The 23,587-nt window shown below is 53.8% G+C and overlaps 7 protein-coding genes across 7 annotated transcripts; 2 read left to right on the plus strand and 5 right to left on the minus strand.

Moving 5' to 3' along the window:
- Positions 1 to 92: 92 nt before the first annotated feature.
- Positions 93 to 759, minus strand: HETIRDRAFT_438307 (uncharacterized protein; the record flags this gene model as incomplete). Its single annotated transcript, XM_009544079.1, has 1 exon — positions 93 to 759. A coding segment is annotated over exon 1 (312 nt), but the record flags the coding sequence as incomplete, so codon positions are not given.
- HETIRDRAFT_443517 (uncharacterized protein) lies at positions 93 to 8,810 on the minus strand (the record flags this gene model as incomplete). The annotated part of the gene is made up of 12 exons (XM_009544078.1): positions 93 to 1,707; positions 1,749 to 1,984; positions 2,038 to 2,243; positions 2,296 to 3,136; positions 3,197 to 4,566; positions 4,616 to 4,669; positions 5,267 to 5,349; positions 5,582 to 5,601; positions 5,752 to 6,458; positions 6,520 to 8,288; positions 8,355 to 8,422; positions 8,499 to 8,810. 12 exons carry the CDS (start codon positions 8,808 to 8,810, stop codon positions 537 to 539), a joined length of 6,837 nt encoding a protein of 2,278 aa, XP_009542373.1. The 3' UTR covers positions 93 to 536.
- A 97-nt stretch (positions 8,811 to 8,907) lies between these two features.
- On the minus strand, positions 8,908 to 9,734 carry HETIRDRAFT_432247 (uncharacterized protein; the record flags this gene model as incomplete). The annotated part of the gene is made up of 3 exons (XM_009544080.1): positions 8,908 to 9,157; positions 9,356 to 9,505; positions 9,604 to 9,734. 3 exons carry the CDS (start codon positions 9,732 to 9,734, stop codon positions 9,097 to 9,099), a joined length of 342 nt encoding a protein of 113 aa, XP_009542375.1. The 3' UTR covers positions 8,908 to 9,096.
- Positions 9,735 to 12,378: 2,644 nt separating this feature from the next.
- HETIRDRAFT_457373 (uncharacterized protein) lies at positions 12,379 to 15,752 on the minus strand (the record flags this gene model as incomplete). Its single annotated transcript, XM_009544081.1, has 12 exons — positions 12,379 to 12,681; positions 12,750 to 12,836; positions 12,893 to 13,210; positions 13,268 to 13,441; positions 13,501 to 13,563; positions 13,618 to 13,935; positions 14,476 to 14,664; positions 14,737 to 14,896; positions 14,984 to 15,049; positions 15,106 to 15,182; positions 15,532 to 15,603; positions 15,675 to 15,752. The coding sequence occupies 12 exons, from the start codon at positions 15,750 to 15,752 to the stop codon at positions 12,670 to 12,672; spliced, it is 1,614 nt and encodes a 537-aa protein (XP_009542376.1). The 3' UTR covers positions 12,379 to 12,669.
- Positions 15,753 to 16,230: 478 nt separating this feature from the next.
- HETIRDRAFT_432249 (uncharacterized protein) lies at positions 16,231 to 19,871 on the plus strand (the record flags this gene model as incomplete). The annotated part of the gene is made up of 14 exons (XM_009544082.1): positions 16,231 to 16,344; positions 16,401 to 16,433; positions 16,490 to 16,547; positions 16,603 to 17,152; positions 17,205 to 17,673; positions 17,724 to 17,847; positions 17,900 to 17,934; positions 17,992 to 18,082; positions 18,135 to 18,286; positions 18,343 to 18,545; positions 18,603 to 19,173; positions 19,230 to 19,249; positions 19,318 to 19,492; positions 19,551 to 19,871. The coding sequence occupies 14 exons, from the start codon at positions 16,231 to 16,233 to the stop codon at positions 19,782 to 19,784; spliced, it is 2,829 nt and encodes a 942-aa protein (XP_009542377.1). The 3' UTR covers positions 19,785 to 19,871.
- A 321-nt stretch (positions 19,872 to 20,192) lies between these two features.
- Positions 20,193 to 21,605, plus strand: HETIRDRAFT_309113 (uncharacterized protein; the record flags this gene model as incomplete). Its single annotated transcript, XM_009544083.1, has 2 exons — positions 20,193 to 20,446; positions 20,501 to 21,605. Coding segments are annotated over 2 exons (1,359 nt in total), but the record flags the coding sequence as incomplete, so codon positions are not given.
- Positions 21,606 to 21,769: 164 nt separating this feature from the next.
- HETIRDRAFT_100826 (uncharacterized protein) lies at positions 21,770 to 22,264 on the minus strand (the record flags this gene model as incomplete). The annotated part of the gene is made up of 3 exons (XM_009544084.1): positions 21,770 to 21,966; positions 22,029 to 22,172; positions 22,231 to 22,264. 3 exons carry the CDS (start codon positions 22,262 to 22,264, stop codon positions 21,770 to 21,772), a joined length of 375 nt encoding a protein of 124 aa, XP_009542379.1.
- Between the last annotated feature and the right edge of the window lie 1,323 nt (positions 22,265 to 23,587).

The following is a 23,587-nucleotide window of genomic DNA, read 5'->3' on the forward strand; positions in this document are numbered from 1 at the left end:
GTTATTGACCTAGAAATTTGAACTCCATGAATGACGTATGTACAATATGTGTCCGTGAAAAGTCGCAATAAACAGCACTCCAAAACTCAGACGGTCGCGTGAATCCATCTATAATATTTGTTGGCCACTTTTTACAGCCTTGCTTATGTATACAGAGATAGAGAGACGAAGGAAGAAAGCTAGAATCAAAACTGGCTGAGAAGAAGAAACAAGCAGCAAATTGTGAAGTGAAAAAAGAAATGAAAAACGACGGCCATTCCAGCATCGGGCTATTCAACGACAGCGCAAGATCCTCATCCGCGATTTTGTCCTCGAAAGAGTGCAGTAGGGCGTATGGGAGAGAGACTTTGCGTGGGGGGAAAACAGGGGTATCAAAAAGTGTGGAGCAATCAATGCAAGCAACCATAAACCCAACGAAGGGGGACAGAACTCGAGGGAGAAATCGTAGAGGACAAGAAATTCGCGGGGCGGGATAGAATGCAAGAGAGCGACGTGCTAGATATATAGGTCATGCATCACGGACGCTGAGTTGTCGTTTAGGCGTGGAAAGCGCCCATATTGGGAGTGAGGTTCTGTTGGTACATTTGATACATGTAGGCCTGATACGCTTGGGGAGGAACAGACTGTGGTGCCATTCCATTATAGGAGGGTTGGCCCATGCCAAGAATGTTGCCAGCCGAGGCAAGGCTGGGCGACTGGTTCCCGTAAGGCCCAGACGGAACGGGTGTCGCGGGAACGGACGGCGTAGACGACATGCCGCCATTACGACGAGGAGTCGCACCGCGAGGGCTGGACAAGTCGGGGGAACGGATGGCGAAGGGATTGAAGGGGTCGGACGCCGGGGAGAATGCTGACGCCGGGTTGGAGTTACGACCGCGCTGGTTCGGGTTGTTTTGGTTGTACGCAGGATCAATGGAAAGTTGGGGCTGCCCGGACTGGGGGTTCTGGCCGCCCATTTGCAAGGCCGCCATCATAGAGGCTAAGTTCTGATCATGAGTGGAATAGCCAGATGGAAGACCAGGCATGCCGTAGGTGGTCGGCGAAGTCCCAAACTTCGTCTTCGCGCCCGGTGTTGTAGCCGCATTGGGATAGTTCGCCGGGAAGTTGGGGATAGGGAGGCCAACCTCCTCGATCAGACGACGATAGGCCTGAGTCGCGATAACCTTGAGCTCAATGAGCACACGCTTGGTGGCTTCGATGTAGGCAGGCCTCTGGGCAGCGTCAATGAAAGGACTGGTGAGAATCTTGTGCACGACCGCGACTCCGTTCACTTGGTCTCCCAAAACATCCGTGAGAACGTGATCACCAGGGGATGAGAACAGAGCGTCCACGACCTGGCTGGATGCCTGGGGCTCCACCTTCTGGTTCACGATGCGCAGAACGGTGAGAGAAGCCAGCTTGTGCGTGCAGAGGTGCGACAAATGCGGCGTGAAGCGAGGTGCCAACAACAGGTACCGCGATGGGAAGCCAGAGGTATCAAGGAGCCAAGTGAGGAGCAGTGCGCCATTGGGATTTGTCGCCAGTGGAATCGAATTGAGGATGATCGCGGTTGCGATACGGCGCTGCTGGTTGATGGAGATGTTGGGGCTTTCAAGGCAGGCCCGCATGCTGCGAGCGCCGAAACGTCCTTGCGCAACATCCCACAAACGGTCGACCATCGCATCGAAGATAAAGTCATCAGCGGGGCCACCAAAGCGGAGGCAGCACCTGGAAACGGTGAGTCAAGCAAAGCCTATGAACGTACTGACCAAACGTACTGTATGACATAGTTGCCGAACTGGTCAAGAAGCAAGGGCGGGGCGTAGGGGCGCAAGTTTGACGCTATCAAGGCCACTTCCTCCGGGGTTTGCACGCAGTCGATGATCTTCTGAGCAGCCCAAGTCCCGTTCTTGTGGATACCGATCATTGCCAAATGAGGGCCGATGCGCTCCAGCATCGCGAGACGAGCCTGGGTGGAGCACTTCTCAAACAGCTTTTGCACGACCTAACAAACGAACTCAATCGAGGTGTCGTCCGAGGGAGGTGTCGATTACTTACTGTGTTGCCAAGCCAATCTGAAGCGAGGTCTACGATTTCGCCATCGAGGAAATCGGCCGCAACCTGCTCAATTTCCTCGTCCGAGATGGTGTTGGAGTCCATCCGCTTGCGCAGCTCACGCAATTTGGAAGCGTCCCAACGTCTGTTGTGGGGCCTCTCGGAAACAAGAGGGATGGTCGTGTAATACATGGTAGGAGGCCGGAATTCTGCAGTTTGTTAGGTGACTAAGGACCGTCGATAGTGACTAGTGTCACTCACCCGACAAAGCCTGGATATCGGCGTCCGCATCAGGGCTTCCACCCGCGAGCTCCTTCATGATCATTTGCTGCTCCGTAACAGTCGGAGTCCATCCCGCGGGCTTCGGGGTACCATCGTTCACGTACGCGGTATTGTGGGTACCAGCACTGATCATGCTCAAGAGCAAATTCGAGCGGTAGTTCTCAACGGCGCCCCCCAGCACCTGCTGATCGACAGGAATAGTCGATGCTCCCTTAACGCTGCGTAGGGCGTGGATGGTAGCGCCGACACTGAGGTCGCCCACGCCTTGCGCACTGACACCAGGGTTCTCCTCTTGTCCTCCAGCGCCTTCTTGCCCATTCTTGACAGGGACCTTCGCAAACCCAATCCGAATCGCTCCGACGTCACTACCTAAGACATCCCGTCCATTGAGTGCCTTCCTTGCCCTGACAGCATCGTCCAAGCGTTCAAAATTGATGAAGCCGCAGTTCTTGTGAGTCAGCACACGCGCCGACTCGATGGGTCCGTAAGGACTGAACACGCTCAAAATCGTCGCTGGCGTGGTAGTGGACGGGATGGAGCCGATCCACAACGCGCGCGTCGGGCTTGACTGCAGCTGCGCATCGATACCGCTCAAACCAGCGTTCGCTGCGTTCTTGCCAGTGCCGATGGAAGAAGTACTGTTCGGAGTGGATGCGCCAGCACCCTTTCCTGGGGCGGCCGGCGCGCTGTCGGCTTTGCCGAATCCGATGCGCACGGTCTGTCCGTTAGGCATGCCGATATTTCCCCCAAGACGATTAAGAACGTCCTCTTTAGCGCGCACAGCATCTGCCAAGTCAACAAAGTTGACGAAACCGCATTCCTATAATGAGAAAAGAGATCAGCCTGTCGAAGAAAAACCCCTAGCGCCTCAGTGACAGACCTTCTCAGGCAAAAGCCTCAAACTCTCGATGGCGCCGTACGGGGCGAAGACATGGATGAGCTGCTCGCTTGTGACAGAACTGTCCAAGTTCCCGATCCAGAGCGACCGAGTGGGCGTCTGCATCTGTGTGCTCTGCTCGGACTTGGGGGAAACAGCACGTCCCGTCTGGCCCGGAGCAGCCAAATACGGCGACGACCTCGTAGCCGACAGCTCGCCGTTGGGGAAGCGGACAGTGGGAGACACCCCAGCACCACGAGAGGGCGCAAGCTTGTCGGTCTTCAGAATACCACCGGGTATGTTCAGCTGACTGCCCCCAGCATTATTGTACGAGTTTACGGCAGTGGCCAATTCGTATGGGGACGGGTCCAAGGCCGCAGCAGCGCGACGGTGCAGGTGCGACGGATCCTCGAGTATGCCAACAGAGATGGCACGCGGCCTGCTATTGAGGTTCGCGCCGAGGTGCTCGCTCTGCCTGAAGCCTTGCGCGACATACGATGGTGGGTAGTAGCTGTCGGGCGTAAGGGAATCGCCGTAGGGATCGATGTTCTGGCGGTTGTAAGACTGTTCGTATATATCCTCTTCTTCCTCTGCATTCGGGGTGGCCAGGAGCGACGCCGTCGCGGCAGACATGCGGCGGTATGGATGTGAAACCGTCGTGGCGCGCATGCGGGGCGGGTTGGACAAATTCCCAGCGATAGCAGCCTGAGCCTGGTTGCGAAGCTCTGAGATCGTCGCCGCCTGGGGCATCATCCTATGGTGACTCTCGTCCAGTCCCAAATAGTCGAGTGTGTGAACATCGAACTCGTCTGCTCCCGAGTCCATCGACGTGACCGAGTGCAGCTCATCCAGGACAGGGAACGAGCTGTTGTTGTTTGAGAGCCATGAGGACGAAAATATGCTTGGACCGAACGCGTTGGACAGCCCATCGGACGGCAGAATTGTCAATGAGCCCGAGCGAAGACGACTGTTACGTTCCGTAAGCGCAGACGAAGCAACAGAAGAAGCTACGGAAGCCGAGTGGCGCAGGCTCGGCCGCATCGGCGCCGCTGCCGCGTTCTGTGCCGTGGAGGCCAGCTGCTGCAACTGGTCGCTGAAAGACTCAGTGGAGGGGGCGGTGCTACCCAGGGTGTTTGTGGCTGCATACTGCTGGGCGGCCAGCGACACGTTTGAGGGTAAGGTCCCGGCCCTCGCCCTTCTGAATCCAGCGGGGTAGGTGTTGGGGGGCAGACCAGAGCCATCGGCCGCGGTGGTGGAGGTGGCAGGAGAAATGTCATTAGGAGGGGAACCACCTGAAGCTAGGGCGCGCAGCGCAGGGGGCCTGTATCTGCCAATCATGCCATCCCCTTGCATCTCGCGTGCCCTGTCGACAACTGTCAGCGCCGAACATCACAAAAAAAAAAACGCAGGGAAAGCACACACCTCTTTGCGAAGGCAGCGGAGGGAGCCGGGGGAGGGGTTTTCCCAGAAGGGGTCCTGGAAAAACCAGCGGGTTCGGCGGATAGAGACATTATAACCTTGGAGACGAATAGAGATTAGGTATTACTGAAGGTGCGGTTGTTGCAGAGGCTGGCCCGTGTAGAAAGCGAGAAGAAAGAGGGCTCGCAGGGCTCCGCAAACGGATAGTAGGCGATGGTTACTATGTGCTGGACAAGCTGGACAGTCGTAATGTTGAGCCAGAAAACCGGATTTTTTGGGAATGAAAAGAATTTTGATGGGCGAAGATAAACAAGAGCTGCCCACAGCTACTATAGTAAGGACGAAGTCCAGTAAATAGTACTAAGTAGAGGGAATGAGTGGTGGGGAGCAGACCAAGGCGCCCTCCCTGCCTAACTTTACCGGGTTTCAATCTCCGCACCCGGCGCTTGCCCCCCTGCGTCTCCTTCCGTCAATTATGCACACCCCTATTTCGTACAAACAGGGCAGCCCTTGTGCTCGTTGCGTCCGTCCGTGCCACACTCTCTCTCCATCCTCCTTGCGGACTAGGGCGATCATATCTATTCGTTTTCATGCCATACATCATATGTGCTCGTACTGAGTGGGGGAATAAAAATATAGCACGACATAACGTACGTAGCTGCTCATAATGCTTCCGTCGCAATCTCTCGCCCCAACGCCGATGGGTATCCTTCGTGGGCGTGGGCGGGAGACGACGCCTGTGCGCGTGGTGTAAAGTACTGGGTCTCAACTCGGGGCGATGAAACGTCCTGAGCCTGCAAATGCAGGCAATAATGGAAGGGAAGACGTGAAGAGCGAGTTACTGATACAACTCTAAAAGACGCGACGTCTGCTTCGCGACAATGAACATAAACACAATGAAAACCGAATAATTAAAATGCCGTCTGTCTCGGCAAGTTCAACAAGACCTAGCCTGATGCGCCCACGCACGGCCGGCGAAAAAGATGCAGCTGCCCGGCCGCAGGCAGAACTAGAATTCATGACAAAGAGCTTCGGGAGCCCCTCTTGCTGGACCGCGTCCGCGATCGAGCCATTGCATTTGCTACCCGCTTGGAACGCCGAAGAGGACGATCGCGCGAGCACGATCGCTGCACAACCACCGCATCCGCCGCGGCCTCCTTCCGGACATCAGCATCGACCTCCGCGGTAGTGTCCCGGGCGCAATCATCGGCGATGGGCACGGCTGTGGTCGGCGGGGAGTTCTCCCAATCCGAGAGATGGCAGAGCGTTTGAAACATCTCCTGCTCCGTGGGGCTGAGTGGGGTCTCCACCACAGCCTTGTCCTCTGACTTCATAGGAAGGGAGAGATCCGTCAGCGTGAGCGAAGGGTGCACGGATAGCAGGTGATCTTCCACATCCCAGTACGAGACCATGCCGCGTTCCCACGGTGTACTGGCCTCGCGGAGTGGGACTTCTCTCCGTTGCAGGAGCCGTTTGGCTTCCTTGGCTTCCTGCGTCGATGCAAAATGTGGTCCGAACTGGTTTAGAAGGCGGCCACGCGCGTTTGACCTATGAAAATCCTGCAAGGCCTGGGGGAAACGCTCAAACAAGAGGTCGGAGAGGAACGTGTCAAGGCAGGAGTCGGCAGCCCGATGCTCCTTGACGAATGCCTGAGCCTCTGGGAGTGGGACCCAGGTACCACATGCGATGGAAGAGCCTTGAGTGACATACATAGCATTCGGAATGGAAGCGGCTGGAGGGGTGGGAACGCTCAAGTATTTGGCAATAAGACCGAGGTTGACAAAGTCGGTATCAATGCGGCGGAGCAGACGGGACGATTCGACGGTCATCTGATACACGGTTATGCCTATGTTGGAAAAAGAACAGTGAATAACTTGGGAATCATATCGAATTGAAAAGAGTCATACCTTCAACTTGCGTTGCAGTGACAGCTGGGGAGCAAGGCTCGCACGTGTCCACGACAACGACGTCGGTCTGAACTCCTTTCTGTTCGAGTAATGGAGATGGTCGAGGTCTAACATCGGCCCTTGATGAAGATAGCGTTGGCTGTGACGGGCGCCACAATGGAAGAGGTGATGTGAAAGTGGGTGGTGTTGGAGGCACTTCGTCCTGAGTATCGTCAGACTCAGCCGAAGGTGTATCGGGAAAAGGGGACATGTCGGAAGGCGCTTCTGAGACTGCACGGATCGAAGGAACAGGGTCCAGCGTCTGGCTTCTGGACTTCTTGCTGTCCCAGTCTCCTTCCTCGAGCTCGTGCGGGGGTATGCTGTCGGGCCCAAGCAACTCTGCATCTTTCCACATGAGCTCGCTTGGCCGACGCATGGTGGCCCATCGCATTTCACCGATCTCTGAGATAGGCGAAACTACGGACAGAGGGGTGAGTGGGGAGCCGCATATAAGACCGTCGTCGTCCGGAGAGAATGTCGACGAATAGCCCATGATGAGTGACGGGGTATGCGCTTCTTCCTTGAGCGGAACGTGGTAAGTCTCGTCGTCTCCTGGAAGGTTGTAGGGCGTCGGGCTAGGTGCGTCGTGACTGTCGTACTCCCAATGGTCAGACTCTTCGACCTTCACCATGTTCGACGAAACCTCCAATCCAGCAGCAGCCTGAGTGACAACCTCCATGACCTTCATGCTGTCGAAGCCATTATCGAGATGTTCCCATTCATCGAGTACTCGCCTCATGTGGTCACAAGGTTCCTGTTTCACAAAGCCACTATCGTCAAAGTGACTTGAGGAGGCGATTCGTGGAAGGCTCGATCCGCCAAGTTCCAACTCTTCTTCATCCTCGTCTTCGTCATCCCAATCCATATCGTCGTCGTCGTCATCCCACGGAGCACCTCGCAGTGGCATAGAGGGATAGCGCCGGAAGGCGGAGATGGAATTCACGTAGTCAAAATCGTCTTCAGAGTCTGGTGGCGGTGAGGCAACGGAGAAGGGCACGGAAGGGGAGCGGCGATAGGCGATTGGGGAGTCGACGGGAGGTGAAAGATACGGCATCTCAGACGAAGGCGAGTCTCGCATGGATTCGTCGTCTTCGTCTTCGTCTGAAGAGCTTTCAGAGTCCACAGACATCGAGTCGTCGTCGGAATTTGAGTCGTCAGAGACGTCGATGATCTCTCTCGGGATCGGCTCCGGGGCCGGAGTGGATAAAGGGGAAGATGAAGCAATACTGGAGGGGGAAGGTTTCAACCGAAGAGTCAACTTCACCTTCGGTGGCCTTTTCTCGGCATCGCTCCCGGAATCAGAATCCGCCTTTCCCCCATCAGCGCAGGCCCTCGCCAATCTCTTCCGCTTCTGACCGCATTGCTCCTGCCTGCGCACCCTGTCCCTCTCCCGTTTCCGCTCCCTGGGGCCTGCCGACACACCCACCTTCCCGTTCTCGGTGTACTCGCAGAGGCGGATGCCGGCTCTTGCGAACGGGCAGGGAGCGCCGGCGGCTTTGCTCAGATACCAGACCATGGTGCCTCTTCTAAAGTTGGTGACCCTATTGTCTCCGGGGGCAAGGGCACAGTGGGCGCCACCGGAACGGGAATGAAGAGCGGAGACCAGTTCGTCGTCTGAGGGCGTGCCGGAGAGAACGTGGCGTGAAAGAAGCGGATAGTCCTGTTGGGTGTCACACCGGTGCATATGATTGCGAATATAGGTGGTGATGGCCTGGCCAGCGGCGGACGCGCTATGGAAGAAGTCAAGAACGTGAGTCTAGCCATCGGGTGGGGTTAGGGGTAGCGGGAGGACTGACTTCTGGCATACGAGGCCGAACTTCATGGTCATCTCGGCAAGATCTTTGATGGTCATGGCGCGATTGTCCTGAGAGGGTCAAGGGAGTGGAAGGGTGCTGTCAGATAGAGTACATCACAGATACAGGGATAGGGTAGGCACGCACCACAGACAGAAATGATCGACCGATGGCCAGGAACACCTTGCTGCTCGAATCCTCGACGTGGAGCATGACATGAGGAGGTGGAAAGTCAGGGATGCCGGAGTCCGTCGGAGGTGCTAGGGAAGGCTGGCCAGGCTTGGAGACGGGGAGGGCAGGCCTTATGCGGCGTGGTGGGGCGGGGGAGTCCGCGGGCTGTCGCAAACGCGCCGAGGGTTTGATGACGGAGTTTTGGCGGATTCTGGTGCCATAATGGTGCTGGAAGGAAGCGGAGGGGTGGCCGTGAGGGATGGGGTGTGTGGCGAGGGCAGGATCCATGCAGGACGTATCATGAACAGCGGGGGAGGAGTATGGGGGACGGATGTCGGCCAGCGATGGAGCGGAGGGCGTGAATGAGTTGGGGAGGAGGGGGCTGGAGGGAGGGGCGAGGAGGTGGTGGTGGTGGGATGAGACGGGGGGAGGGAGAAAGGGAGCAGGAGGGAGGCCAAGGTTATAGCGCGCGAAGCTTAGGAACACGCGCTTTTGCAAATTGCTTGGGCCTCCCTTCCGTATGGCTCCTGCTTTCCCACGCTCCCCCCCTCCATATTACCAGCCCCGCACTCCCTTATCCGCGCCACACCACGGCAACCTCCCAGCCACGTCCGCGCCGTCCACGTTCGTCGTCCCTGCAAAATTCAGTCAGCCGCAGCACAATCGTCGGTCTCATCAGCAGCCGCGAGCTGGAAAGCCGCAACAAAAACACGGCGTCCTTCCATTCCCCACGGCAACCTCATCTTGATCTAGGCTGTAAACCAACATCCCATTTGGGAACCTTTTGGCCCCCACGTTGCCGCATGACCTGAGAGAAGATGCGCATCACTCACATCAACCGCCACGTTCCCCGTGTGCGCTTCCTCTTCAGCCCCCGCAAGGCCTCCTCACCGTCCGCCTCGATCTCAACGCTTTCGAAGCACCGCACGCCCGCGCCGTGACGGGCCAGACCGGATCCAACTTTACCGAGGGGCGTGCGGACGCTCAATCGGAGTTGCCGCGTCGTAATAGGTGACGCAGCACAGCCAGGAAAGGAAAGGGAGCCTTGAAAAAGATGGCGGGTTCCAGATCAATAGCTCACGTGATGCATGACGCATTGCGCCGCGCGTAATCGTACCCACTCGGAGCGTCCGTCGCGCCATGCCCTCGCAGCAGCGTCAACCGCCCGTGGTCATTCCAGCCCGAGGGGGAGTCTGAGGAGTTGGACAGCATACCGCAGCGGATGACACGTCCACAATGTTGTAGTGCATGCGTGCCCCATAATGACAAGGACAAACCTAGACAATCCCAGACATGCCGAGGCCGCGACACTGAGATCCGTGAGGCATATACCAGTGCTGGGCACTCAGCACCACGGACGGGCCCTACCGAGGGCCACAGCCACCGCAGCACCTAAGATTTGTGCTCCCCCCCTCCAAAACCAGATCGACCGGATTGAGAACGCTCAGCGGAAGTGGACAGGACTGATCGACTCACCTAAAGCGATCCACATACAGCACTCCTATCTGGGATCGCATGCCAAATGTAAACCCGGTCGGTCTCAGAGCGGCTATAGGGTTGGGCCCCAGTTCATGGACGGCGAGTGCGTGCGTTCGAGCGCGCATCTCTGGATGAAGGACCGATGTTCACTGCGCAGACCGCATCGCATGGAAGTCTACACGCGAGCAGGGCAAGGGCACTAGTTGCCAGGCATATAGCGTCAAGCTTCCATCGACATTCGCCCGACGCCAGAGCGTGTGCATCTTGTGCACTTCCATAAAACGACAGCAAGTGCGGGAATAAGCTGATCCGCGATCAATGTTGTCCTGAGTTCCTTACGGCTGCCGCACCAGATCAGGACGCGCAATGCGAAAAGGGGTGAGCAGAATAGAGTGTCACTTTGCTATGCTGACAGGCCAGGTTGGGCGACGTCGTTCAAAGAGAGGAAGCCAGCGTCGGCATCGATGTCTCAGAAGGCAAGGCGAGGACGGACGTGATGCTGCGTGACCGAGTGTGACCAAGTGTGATGTGACGTCATCCTCTCCTGGACAGTCCGACTGGTGGACTGCCGTGCACAGCGTATACACAGTTTGGCGCTGCTCAGGTCAACCTAGCCGATCACAGCCACCCGACAAATCCACTTTTTCACCCCACAACGTGCCCAATTGTCCGACGGTGCACCTCGGCACTGTTTCGCAATTCTTGACTTTCAGTGCACCTCAATTGAACGCATGGATTCTGTGACGGAGATCTTGGTGTGTGTACGTGCCGACGTGCCTCATGATTCTATTACTGACCACGTCGAAGAACGGCTGACCGTCTCGCTCAGCAAACTCTATACGCGCACAGTTTCAGCCGGAGTCACCACCGATGTCGCTTGTCGCGTGCTAGACACCCGTTTTGCCCGCTCGTTGACGTACACGTGCAGCACTTTGCAGCCGTCGAGCTTCCGCCAACTTCGTCTCAATTTAATCTGCGCTGCGCGGTTCAAAATCTCTCGGCTGCGATTTGCGTGTTTAATAGGGTCATAACAGGTCATAACCGAGCTCTCCGCAAGAAATTCGACCGTATGCTGCTACGTAGCCGCACTTAATTTTAGCGGCGGAACAGCCCCAGTCAGGTTGGTATACCAGACCCAACGTATCAGCGGAAGAAACATGGCGGCGCCCAGTCTCGCCCGTATTCTGTCCATTTACCTAGATTTACCTCCCCTTGCGTCAGCTTGCATCCCCCGTTCCCCCTCATCGCCATAGCGATCGCTGCTAAATTGTCAATCAAAGTCAAGTTAAGGAACGCCGTTGCAGGCTTCTTCTCCTTTGCTGCCGTATGACTTTGTATACAGGGGATGTTTCGTAGCGTCTCGTCAGCCATCCCCCATTTCTTAGATGGGATCCTCATGCTGCGAAGGTTACAACAGGGATGCTCTCGCTTGAAACTGGTCTTTTTACTGGTCAGGATCCATGGCATGCGAGATTCAGCTCCACTATTGTCCAACTTGCTTGCTCTTTTGTACTCAGCTTATTCTCTCCGGCGAACCCACCATTATCATCTCATTGTTCTTTGGACGAACGCACTTCTGATCCTCGTTGGATCGAACAATGTCTTTTCGAATTGGCATGAATTCGCTCCCCCCTTCCACATGTCTTGGAACCACTCTATGCCATATTCCTCTCAACGCTCTCCATTGTCCGCTGTCTGACACTAGCATTGAACGCTGCCCCCACTTACCAGCACGACGAGTCTCCACAAGCTAGCAAGCGCCACTTGCACATTGTTCTCTTCGGACGCTCGAGCGCTCATCCGTAACCGGCTTTATGCCCACGCTTGCGCCTGTTCGAGGTCGCCGGCTCTTCCCTGGTTCCCCGCTGCTGTATGTGTATGCCCCCTTGTCCAGGCAGATATCCTCCACCATTCATCATCCCACCAATCCCCACCCCGCTGGCTCGTCTATATCTGGTCTCTCTCTTCCGTCCCCAGCCCCCTGATCCGCCGACTCCTGCGTAGACTGAGCACATCAGGTGTCGAGATCGATAGGCGCTCTCAACCAACCCTGCTTTCGGCTGATCACTACCATGGTGAATCCATCAATACCCTCGTCGAGCGTCCACCTTCCTCCCCGTACTTCCTTGTATTCTATAACCCGTGTAGGCCTCTGTTCAATTCTCAAGATTGTAGCCTATTCTTTTAAATGAGAGCCCTATTATTCTCTCCCGTCGATGTGATTTATACATGGATCGAACTACTGTCATTAGATGCATGTTACAGTTTTGCGAGGTACGCCGCGCACAATAAATACATATCAAGGTCGGGCCGGCAGCTGCCGACACAATACTTTTGCTCGTCTCTTGTTTCAGTTCGGACTCGCAATCTGCGGCTCGATGCGTCATGCGTCAGATTTCAATCGTTGCGGATCGCACGAAATAATATACCACAGAAGATCAGATGTATACATTGACAGGACAACGTCATCTGCCGAACGAGGACTCGCGTTGTACATGTAAGAGATAAATGGGACAGCCAGGCAGGACAAGGTATAATAATCGTATAACATAGAGCTAGAGCCAAACAACAAAGGGGAGTAGCAATGGACCAAATATCGAGGACGGAACAAGAGCGCAGTGTGTACCAGACCGTCCATAGAGAAAAGGAGATGACTAGATAGAGAACGCTAAGCCGCCGTCTGCAGAGAATGACAAAAACAAAACCCCATCAGTTTTGGCAGGAGCGTAGGGAATATTTGTGACGGACCTTCTTTCCTGCCCTCGTTTTTGTGGTCTTACTGGCAGCTGCCTTCGTCTTTGTGGCCTTCGTGGCGGCGGCCTTGGCAGCGGCAACCTGACATCAGTGTTGTTAGAGAGCACCGCGACGGAACAAGATCCAACAAGACCGACCTTCTTCTCTGAGCTCTTAGCCGTGCTCGTCTTCTTTGCCTTTTCGGCAGGCTTCTTGATAGCAGCCACCTTCTTCGGTGCGACCGTCTTCTTCAGTGGTACAATCTCCTTTGCTTTCTTTGGCGCAGCGGCAGGGGCGGTCTTCGTCTTGGGTGCAGGCTTCTTAGCGGCAGGAGCTTTGGCCTTCGTCTTCGCCTTTGTGGCGGGAGCAGCCACTGCCTTGGCTTTCGCCGTCTTCTTCTCTACAAGTTTCTTCGGTGCTTTGGGCTTCTTGGCGGGTCCATCGGATTCCTCATTGGAGCTGGTGGGCTTATTGTTCTGAGGTTAGAACAGATTCAGGTGTTCGAGCAGTGGCATAGGGAAAGGCTAACGGACCTCCTTCATCTCAGTGGCGGCGGCAGTGCGAGGACGCTTGGGTGCAAGCTTGATCTTGCCCGAAGGCCCCTTGGGCAGAGAGAAGACACCCTGTTCGGCGCCGGTGGTGATGGCACGGTTGAGCTGGAAGAGGTTACCGCCGCTCATGTCGAGATTGTATTTATCCTCTGCGAACTGCGCACGATGGACATCAGAGGGAGAGCACAAGAGTGCTGAGGGAGATAGTGACATACCTTCTTAAGAGTACTGCGAGATACGCCCGAGCGAGCGTCTTCGGGGTTGGCGGCAATGCATTCCTGCCACAACCAGTTATGGCCTGACATCAGTGACAATGATAAAAGTAAACAGACCTTGATGATATCCTTCCATGAAGGATGGGTAGCAGACTTTTCTTCCACTGACTTCTTGTAGACAGGTTTCTTGGCAGTGATCTTCTTCTTCTCCTTAACCTCTTTCTTGCCAGTCGACCGAGAGGAGCGAGAACGAGGAGCCTTCTTTTGGATAGTGGCTTCTTCAGGGGCGGGTGAGGCAAGAGGAGATGCAGACTCAGACATTGCAGATAGAGATCGAGTGGATGGAGGGATAGAGCGAGGGGGCGTGTGGCAAAGGGACGGAGATGATGGGCGGATGAGCGAAGAGTTGTTGCGGCGGCACTGGCCAACGCGCCTCTATTATAGCCCCGCGTTCCCATCACGTGAGCGCAGGACGCGTTGTTGATTGACGAACCTTATTCTTTGTTGACACCGCCACCGGATGCTGCCTGCGTGAAACCTACTCATCCAGGCTATTCCGACCCCTCTGGCAGGGTGCTGGTCTGTCCTTGCGCAAAGGTTTGAGCCAATTACATCTTTCATTAAACCGTGAGATCCTCTCTGAGTATTTTATAAATTTACAATCTACGACGCATCGCGTGTTGGAACACCACAAGATGTCGAGGCAATTTGCAAGGATTCACCTGACAGCATCCGCTGGCACAAGTGAACCGCGCTCGGCTTTTTTTGTACGAGGTGAGTATCCGACTTCATTTGATCACGTTCGAGTTTTCGTATCTGCGACATTGATGTCGGCAGGGAGGCGTTTAAGAATGTTGACAACAAGCGCATAACAGAGTTGGGATAAGCCTGGATAATCATTGTTAGAGCTTACTATATCTAAGTCCAATCCAACATGCAACCCCAGCCGCACTATCAGTCCAACGTAGTCCACACTCGAAGGATGTCCTCGTTCTCTTCGAGCTCATACACCATCTCCCCAACTCTGCTTTCCAGCTCCTCGTCTGTGCTCTCACTCGCCTCGGTCGGTACGTAGATTAGCTCACTTGTGAGCAGCTCCCGGACGCGTCCTGAGGACATCACGGCCTCGGTGAGTTTTGTGAGAGATTGTGTTGGGCAGATAAACTTTTTGAGGCCGCAACAATGACAGGGCCGCGTGTCAGCGAGTTCAACGACGAAATAGATGCTACGGCGCACCTGGATCTCGACACTCTCTTCCGACACGTTTTGCTCTTCAAAATCCTCCGCATCGGCTTCGAGCGCTGCGTCGATGAGCGCCTCTACTTGCCCTGCATCTACCGCGACGCGCACGCAGCCCTTCCGCTGAAACATGAATCCAACAGTCGCATATCGTGCGCTGGACAGATCACAAACACATATACATGGGTCGAAGGAAAAAAGTCAGTTTATGGGCTGGGGGGCTGGGGCGTATGTAAAGACGCACTTATGTTTGTTGAGAATGGAGCGCAAATTGTGCAGCGTGCGATTGCCGTTGTCTGTCAGACACTCTCTTCACAGCATCAGGGGACAAACGTAGAAATGAGAGTTGACGAAGCACAGGCGTACATCAACACGCCAACGGACCCGTGCGCCATCGCCTCGTACGTCGCAAGCTGGTTGCCCTTGTCCTTTCCACCGCTTGCCTAAAGTGATCGCCGTCAAGGGACATTGACAACCGACTCAGATGAATGCGCGCCTTGAGAAGTGCGGTCTCAATGTTGGCCTTTGGTACACCCTCCAAACGTGCTCTCTTAAGTGTGTTAGATAGCGCTAGGTTCTTGTCTGGATCCGATGAGCCTCCGTCTGTACCCGAATACACATCACCTGTTAGCGTGATCTCCGAGGCCTCGAGAAATTGGGAGAAGATGGTCTACGCACTCCGCACCGCGACCATAATTTCCTAATCTTATGACACATTCACTGAGTATACCGTCCGAACGCGCGGAGAGTCGAGAAAGGCATTCCATATTGGAAAAGGACAGCAGTACGTACGCGGCTGGCCCGCCCATAGATAGCGGATTTCTGTGCGTCATTTATGCCTTTGCGCTGCTTAATCTTGGCCCACTACAGAAAACTGTACATCAATGACAATGAAGAGGGCGATGGTGATGGTGAAAGGCGAGCCGGGTACGCACTTTACTGTGTCCTGAGGACGCGGGAAAGGACGTGGAAAAAGAGCGTTGACAGAGACGGGTGAGATTACGAGGAAACATTTTGGATGGCTTGAGGCACAACGAAGTGCAGCCAGGAGTGCTCCTATTGAGGAGCAGGAGGTACAGGGAGGTACGAGTTCAGAATTTCGTGGCGCACGTTTCAGGCGTCGAACTCAAAGTCTGCGTGATGAGCAGTACGTGATCACCGGGTAGCGCCGAGCTACTTTCCTCTGGAGTCTGGACATCGCACAGTGCATTGTATGCAGTGCCGCTGACGACGAGGCAAGAGTGAGATGGTTTTCTGTATCGCTCGAAGCAAGGGGTTCATCTACGCAGTGAATGTGAATGAATGATGATGAGGTTGACCTGGATATGGACGTGTCGCGTGGCGGACAGCCATCTCTTGCAGAGCTTTCTTCGAATCTTCAGCACTGTCCATTCTTCCGTACACAGCAGCCGAGACTATTCACTTGGGCAGCATCTGTCCTCTAGATAGCCACTACTTAACTTAGAGCTGGCCTCATCTTGATTGGAGATCATGTTTTCCAAAATACCCACCAAACTCTCCGCACCATTTGGCTTGTTGGGCGATGAAGCCAAACTCGCATTCCGTAGTCAGCCTACAGGGATCTCGAAATTAGCTACTTCACGGGTCCGTCTTGCTATCTTCTCGACAATCCTTCTCTCAGATTGACAACAGAACTCCAGAACATCTCGCAAACCGATGCGTATTGGGATCAAGTGAGTTGAGGTCTGCCCATGTGCTGCGCACGACTGAACACGATTGCTGGACACAGTACACTGTTCTGTTCGATTCAGCATCCGATGTATTTTCTCTCATTTCTCCCAATGACAGTACGTGCCTATCTAGTCCTTCTGAACAAAACCGTTACATCGCAAACATCCCTAGTCCGTCGGGCTCTCCTTGAAGCGCCAGAGAATGTCGCGACCCTCGTCCGCGTTATATGCGCCCGTTTGTTCAACCTAGTCTCAGACCACACATTCCCATCCTCTACCAACATATCCGTCGCATACTTCACCTCGTCATTACTCAAAACAGGAGCGGCAGAGCGCAACACCACTAAGGAAGTACTCAATTGCATACGCGTTCTTCAGCGTGTGTTACCAGTGGTATTTGAGATTGACAGTGAGTCCAGCATACTTGAGGAGGAGATTTTCTGGAAGAAGGAGGCCGTCGAGAGACGCGATAGCAAGGAAGAGACAGAGCAGGTGCCGCAGTTTGTGATAGAGGACGACGATGAAGATGCAGCAGAAGGTGAAGGTGGGACTGGGGGATCTCAACCCAAACGGACATCTCCCCACAAGACTCATCACGCCAAAACGCTTCCTTCGCTTGCGGAGCGACTTTTCAGCTGCTTAGTTGACTTGCTTTTCTGCTGTGGCTTTACTTTGCCGTCCAAGATTCAGGTGGACCACTACAAAATCAACTACATCATCTGGTGCGTTTCTTTATAATTGGACTCACCTTGGCTGGGCCTTAACTTTCAGCAGGGAGAAAGGCGTCGGCTCGACTGTGGATTTAGGTCCTAGTCATGCATATGATAATAATAAGTCTGAAGTCTTGCGACTCCTGCTCATCATCCTTTCGCGTCAAATATACGTCCCACCCGCCTCGCTGTTTACCGTTCCATCTCTCTACACCCTTCAGTTTGTTCAGCGCACCCCGAGGCGCGACGTCCTAACCGTGCTCTGCTCGTTACTGAATACAGCAATGAATTCATCACAACTGTATACAGCCAATTCCATCGGTGGTGTCGCAGGACGTCTACCTTACAACCATCTCGTGTTCAAAGGAGAAGACCCAAGAGCAAGTCTTGTGGGCAATTGCTTTCAGGTGCTCTGTGCCCTTCTCGACTTCCAGAGCGGTAGCGCGAGAGATGTCCCGACCGGCACGGGGGAGAATCAGTCCCAGGCTCCAACGCCGCGCACTAATGCTTTCAGATACTTCTTAGCAAAACTTGTACGAGTCCTTCCTCTCTTATGTGGCGGCCTTGATGACGCATATACCAGCATCGAACACAAGATTTTCAATTCATCATCGATGGTGTCTTGGGCATCTTGGAACAACAGATGGCGTCTGTGAACAATCTACTTCCCGGATCACGGAGGTCTGTTCCATACATTGTCGAAACAAGTGAGCTATATCACGCATATTCACACGAATGGTTTCTCAGCCTTGCATCTAGTTGTATTCTTTTGGAAAATGATCGAGTTAAACAGGGTATGCGAATTACGTCCCGTCCGTTTCATGCTCGATTGAACACGGTGATGGTTTCAGAAATTCAGAGTCTATCTCCTTGACCTAGAGAAATCAATGGACATAGTCGCATATCTGCTGTGTTATACTCTTGAGATCAAGGACAAGCCCCGTATGTCTTTTCATATCAATTCTTCGAGAGTTATGTACTTACGCATATCTAGAACAACACGGACTGTGCCGAGCGCTGTCGTATATCATTCAGACACTCTCTGCGGAGACCGCTTTCGGGTTGAGGCTCACATTCCCGCTCAAAGCGTCTCATGTGCCGGCGAAATGGAATGTAGGAGGTGCTGCTGCAGACTTCATGATCAATGTACGCTCGATCAAGCGTTTTCATCACGCATCATTCTGACTAGCATGATCCCTTAGTGCGTATACTGCATCGTTGCGACCACATCCGGGGCTCTGAATTCGATCTATCCTGCCTTGATAATCGCGCTTTCAAATGCCGCGCCTTATTTCAAGAACTTGAACTTGAACTCTTCGACTCGACTAGTCCAACTGTTCTCAGCGTTTTCGAACCCCGTGTTCTTGCTAGCAGACGAAGGTCACCCAAGACTGTTGTTCTTCATGTGAGCACCGTGCTTGGTTTTACGGATATGCCTTGACAGGTCATATTCCGCTGGTAGGCTGGAAGCATTCAACGCGGTTATCTCTCATCATCTCCCAGAGAACGCAAACCTTGTCTACGGCATCCTGCGTGCGCACAAGACTTTCGAGGATCTAGGAACCTTTACGCTCGCAAGGGGTCTTCGTGAAGTGAAGAGGATCCAGCTGGCGAAAGAGGAGCAGGCGAACAAGGCGGACGCAAAGGGGAAGAGCAGAGCCGTGGGCGAGCACGAGCAGCCGCACGAGGAGAAACAGCGGTTGCTAGAACGCGAGAACAGCAGCGCGCTCAGCCTTTCCAGCCGAGTGCAGTCAGTGGACAGCTTGGCTGAAGTGCGGGTCATCCCACGAGACGGAGTGCCTGTGAATGGGACGGGTCACACTGCCGCAGCAGAAGAGCTCCCTTCCGTTCAGCCGCTGATGTCACCTACAACAGAATTGCCTCCTACTCATGGTGCCCAGTCATCTGTCTCCGAGAAAGTCAGAGGCAAGATGAGGGAGCGACGGTCCTTGTCGCTGGATACAGACGCTAGTCTCGATCGTGTGGCCGCTGCGGGCGTGGGGAGAAACGGGTTTGTGCCGACACAGGAGTGGGTGAGTGCCTTGAGTGAACGTCGTATCGTGTCGAATAGGTGCTGACTGTCATTCAGGTCACATCTTGGCAGCAAGGGTATGTGGTGTCGCTTCTCGGCGAATCTATCATGAGTAATCGCTGAAATAATATCAACATCTGTTCAGGCTTCCTCTCGACGTAGTGATGCTGGCTATCTCGGAGCTGATGCCCAAAGTTCAAGAACTTCAGGCCTCCGGGAACAAGCCGAACGCCACCACAGCCATCGTTGACTTTTTGAGCCACGCATCCTTGAAGCATGTCCTTCCCCCGCCCCCACCATTGAACCCTAGGCGCTTCATTGTAAGAATCCCCTTCATTAAAATGCTCATCTACTGATCACCTCTGATTGCCTCCTCAGTGGTCCGAGAGTTCCATCGTCTGGCTGTCTTCCTTGATATGGGGCGAGATTTACGTGCGCGGCATGACTCCCCTCGGCATCTGGAACTCGACGAGCGTTCGCTTGTTCTATGTGAAGCACGCACAGAGTCATCAGCGCCAGATCTCGGAAGCGGTCTCCAGCGTCGTTGGAGGACTGCTGGGCCGAGCCTCTGAGTCGCCGCAGATGACGAGACAACGGTCAGAGCGCTCTTGAAATCGTTGAAACTGTTCGCCCGATCTCGTGCATGTGCATGAATTGTTGTCTCAGACGGCCTAGCTTTCATGTAAAGGACTTGTAGCTAGTGGTATCTATGTGTCGTGGCGTATGCGTATTTTATTAGTTCAGTACTCAGTACTCACGTCCCGTCGGCTGTCGCCGGCATGCCACAGGCGCGTTATACAGGCTCGCGTCAGCGTCGAACTCTTCGTTTTTGACGAAACACTGCAGCGGTTCGACTTAGCCGACGATGCGAACGATCTTCTTCTGCAACATAAAATTGACAAATGGATAATGTCCTACTTACAGCAGTGGATGGTTTCAACCCAATTCATAAGGTTGCTCTGAAGAGAGGTGAATATTGATTGTGTTGCCTACAACCTTTTGTGCATTTAAACAGTTTACACAGGTGGTCTTGTGAAGGCAACAGATGTTTTGATGATCGCACCCCAGGACCTGGCAAGGAAATGTAGGGTGCCGCTGGTAGAGGCACAGAGTATTGTAGACATCGTTTGTCGAGCTCTAGATCGCCCACCGAGCCTGCTTGAAGACCTTGAACGGTCAGGCACCGACGCGTTTACAACAGGTGACTCCACCCTCGATGGAATACTCGGAGGAGGTATCAGACCGGGCATGATCTGGGAGCTTGCGGGAGAAGGGTATGCTCAGCTCCACTCAAGCCTAACGTTATTTAACGAGGACTTCGCATTCAGTGCTTCAGGGAAAACGCAACTAGCCCTCCAACTCTCGCTCATGGTACAGCTCCCATCATCCAAGGGCGGACTTTCTGGCTCTGCGTGCTACGTGACAACGTACTCAGTACTCCCGACGACTCGTCTAGTAGAGATGCTGCATGAAAACCCGCTATTGTCTTCATCCTCCTGCAGTCTCTCAAATGTGAAGACCGTTGTGGCAGGGTCCGTTGGGGCTCTTCAATACATCCTTTCAAACTCAGTACCTGCCCTTGTAGAATCCTCAGCGACATCTGGAGATATGCCTGTCAGACTGCTCGTCATAGACAGCCTGGCAGAAGTCTTCCCGGAGGACAGGCCATCTGCTGCTCAGCTTTCAGAACGCTCCAAGAGCGTTTCGGACATCTCGAAAATGCTTCACCGATTGGCAAGCCAATATCGCATGGCAGTGGTAATCATTAACCATGTGGTTGATGTGTGGGCGCAGGGCGCAGATCGCGGCGTTCAGGGCGACCTCATATATGCCGACCAAGCGCGTTTCTTCAGTCGTGCGGATGGCATCCCAGGGGAGGGCAGGAAAAGCGCCGCTCTTGGACTGGCATGGGCTAATCAAATCAACGCACGCATCATGCTAACGCGGACTCATCGACGGCAGGCTCTGGATGAGCTTCATGGCCGAGAGACGAAGCGACCACGCTTGGAAACCCCCGTGCCTCGGAGTGCTGTGGAGGTTCAGCCTTATCTCGTTCGACGCTTAACTATCATCTTCAGCTCCGTATCTCAGCCAGGTTCTCTCAACTTCATCATCACCGCTCAAGGCGTTAGCTCAATCGACGACGAGATCTGTTTCTCTTCCCCGCCGTCAGATCCTCGAATATCCTCAGCATCTCACTCATCAGGGTTGGACTCCAGCCCTCCTCAACCACTGATGGCTGGTGTGAGTATTAACGATGTCGCCTATGCAGAGAATGACCTACAATCAACCTTAGACGTCGCCGAATTGCATGACGTTGAAGGCCAGGAGGATGATGAAGAGGCTCACTATTGGAAGGAGCTTGGTGGGGATGACGCTCTCTCGGAGAATGAAGGAGACGTTGACGAGTCAATCTTTTCGAGTAGTGCATAACTCCTCCACGTAACTGCTTCACTGTGTCATCGCACGGCTTCTGGCCTAGTAGATTTTTGTTCATCTAAGCCAACAACTTGACAACAAGAGAGCGAATCAACTAATACACGTATAGCGCATTATTAGGAGTCTACACAGCGCATTACGATAGTTACATATGTCGTTCATGCACCCATGTGCCCATATGAAACCGTCGGGATAGAGTCATCTAAAGGTACAGTATCAAACTGGTTCCACGGTGCAGGATACGTCTCAACATCCGGTCCTTTCTCCCTATTGCCAGACAAGTAAAGAGGACGGAGTGGAGCCTTCTGAGCATGCCACATGCCTTCGCGCACATGCATGAAGATTCCCACAGATGCTAATCTCAGAACAGTAAGGACAAACGAACGATGGAAGCAAAAAATAGGTGGATGCACGCACCAAGGACAGGGGTGACCCAGCTGGCTAGCAGTGCGAAGACCACAAGTCCTGGGCCAGCGCCACCGCAGGCGCCAGAAAGGCGAGAGAAGTCCTTGCAAAGCCCGCTGTCTTGTCCCGCACGAATCGAAAGGAGAACAGCGACGACTGTAGATTGCTCGTCAATGCGCTAGATTCAATGAGGAAGAAGACATGAGGAGCTTACCGAACCCCATCCACAAAAGACCTCCAAACGCCATCGTCTCTATTCTGGGGATATTCTTGTCAGACTTGAATCGCACTTTGTAGCATATGCTGATAAAAGGACCATGTTAACATCGAAGGCAGGTGGCTATGGCAGATGGAGGCCTCGCTCACAGCATAGGAACTTCAGCTGCAGAGACTAAACTGAAGATTAGTGCGGCGATTTCATAGTCTGGTGTTGCGACTGCATTAGCCTCTACAAACAAAAATACAAGTTACAAGCTCTAACTTGTCTGGTCATGGCTCGCCGTTGTGTGCAGGCAGATGATGTAAATGCACAGATTTAACATGGCAATGATGGCTGCGAAATCGCGGTTGGGCTCAGCTTTATACAGAAGACACTATCGCACTCACAACCAAAGATGACAAAACGGTGGCGGGCTGCAAAGCTACTCATCTTGTTCCAGACAAGCGATGTGCGTATAAAGAATGTAAGGGTACGAGAGCGTGAGACGAATTGTGAATGGCCTGAATGTTGGAGGGTTGGTGGGAAGAAGGGGATTGTGAGGAAGAAGCGCAGAGAGGGAGGGTTTATAAACAAAATCGCGGTTGTGTGGCGAAGACAATGCAACTTTGAGGCCACGTTCGTTTCAGTTTGTGGCTTTGAGTCATGGCGGTGGCCGCCCCACCGAAGCGAGCAAGCCACCGCTAAATCTCATGGTTGTCGAGGCGTTTCTTGAACCTTGATCAAACTGCAGACACTCCTAGACACAAAAATAGTGTAGGGGGAAAGAGAGTTCATTACGACACCTTCTTAGACACTTCATGACACGCTGTCCTGAATTGCGAATGAAGATGCTGCCAAGGAGTCAGAATATTGTAAGGAACTGACCTCAAGGCCAGCCCCATGACACCGCCAAAGGGCATTTGACTTGTTCAAAGACAATCGCTGTTCAGGCAACAAGCTCTGGTCGCTCTTCGCGAGGAGACATTCGAAACAGCCGGCTGTCATGTAATAATTTTCAGTACGTTATGAACAGTCATAAGGACTCAAGGAGTATGGAAGAGATAGAGAAGGTACTGATGTTCTACCAAGCGGGTGAGTGTGTAGCGATTGGCTTCCAATTGCTTTCTCGACAAGAATTAAGTGATTCGTGAATCACAACGAGAGATTGGCCGTACCAAGATAGTAGAATAGAGTCGAACGGAGTGAGCTCGCCCTGGGGGATCTGGAAGACACATCATTGAGTCGTGCCATCCTATGGATGTGGAACGGGTCAATTGTCGAGTAACTCACATGAGGGGTTCATAAATCCGAATATTCAGAGTGTTACCAGAGCGTTCCGCCAGGTATCCATACAGGTTTGTTTGATATCGAG

Source organism: Heterobasidion irregulare, assembly GCF_000320585.1.
Source record: "Heterobasidion irregulare TC 32-1 unplaced genomic scaffold scaffold_02, whole genome shotgun sequence".
NCBI classification, from domain to species: Eukaryota; Fungi; Basidiomycota; class Agaricomycetes; order Russulales; family Bondarzewiaceae; genus Heterobasidion; species Heterobasidion irregulare.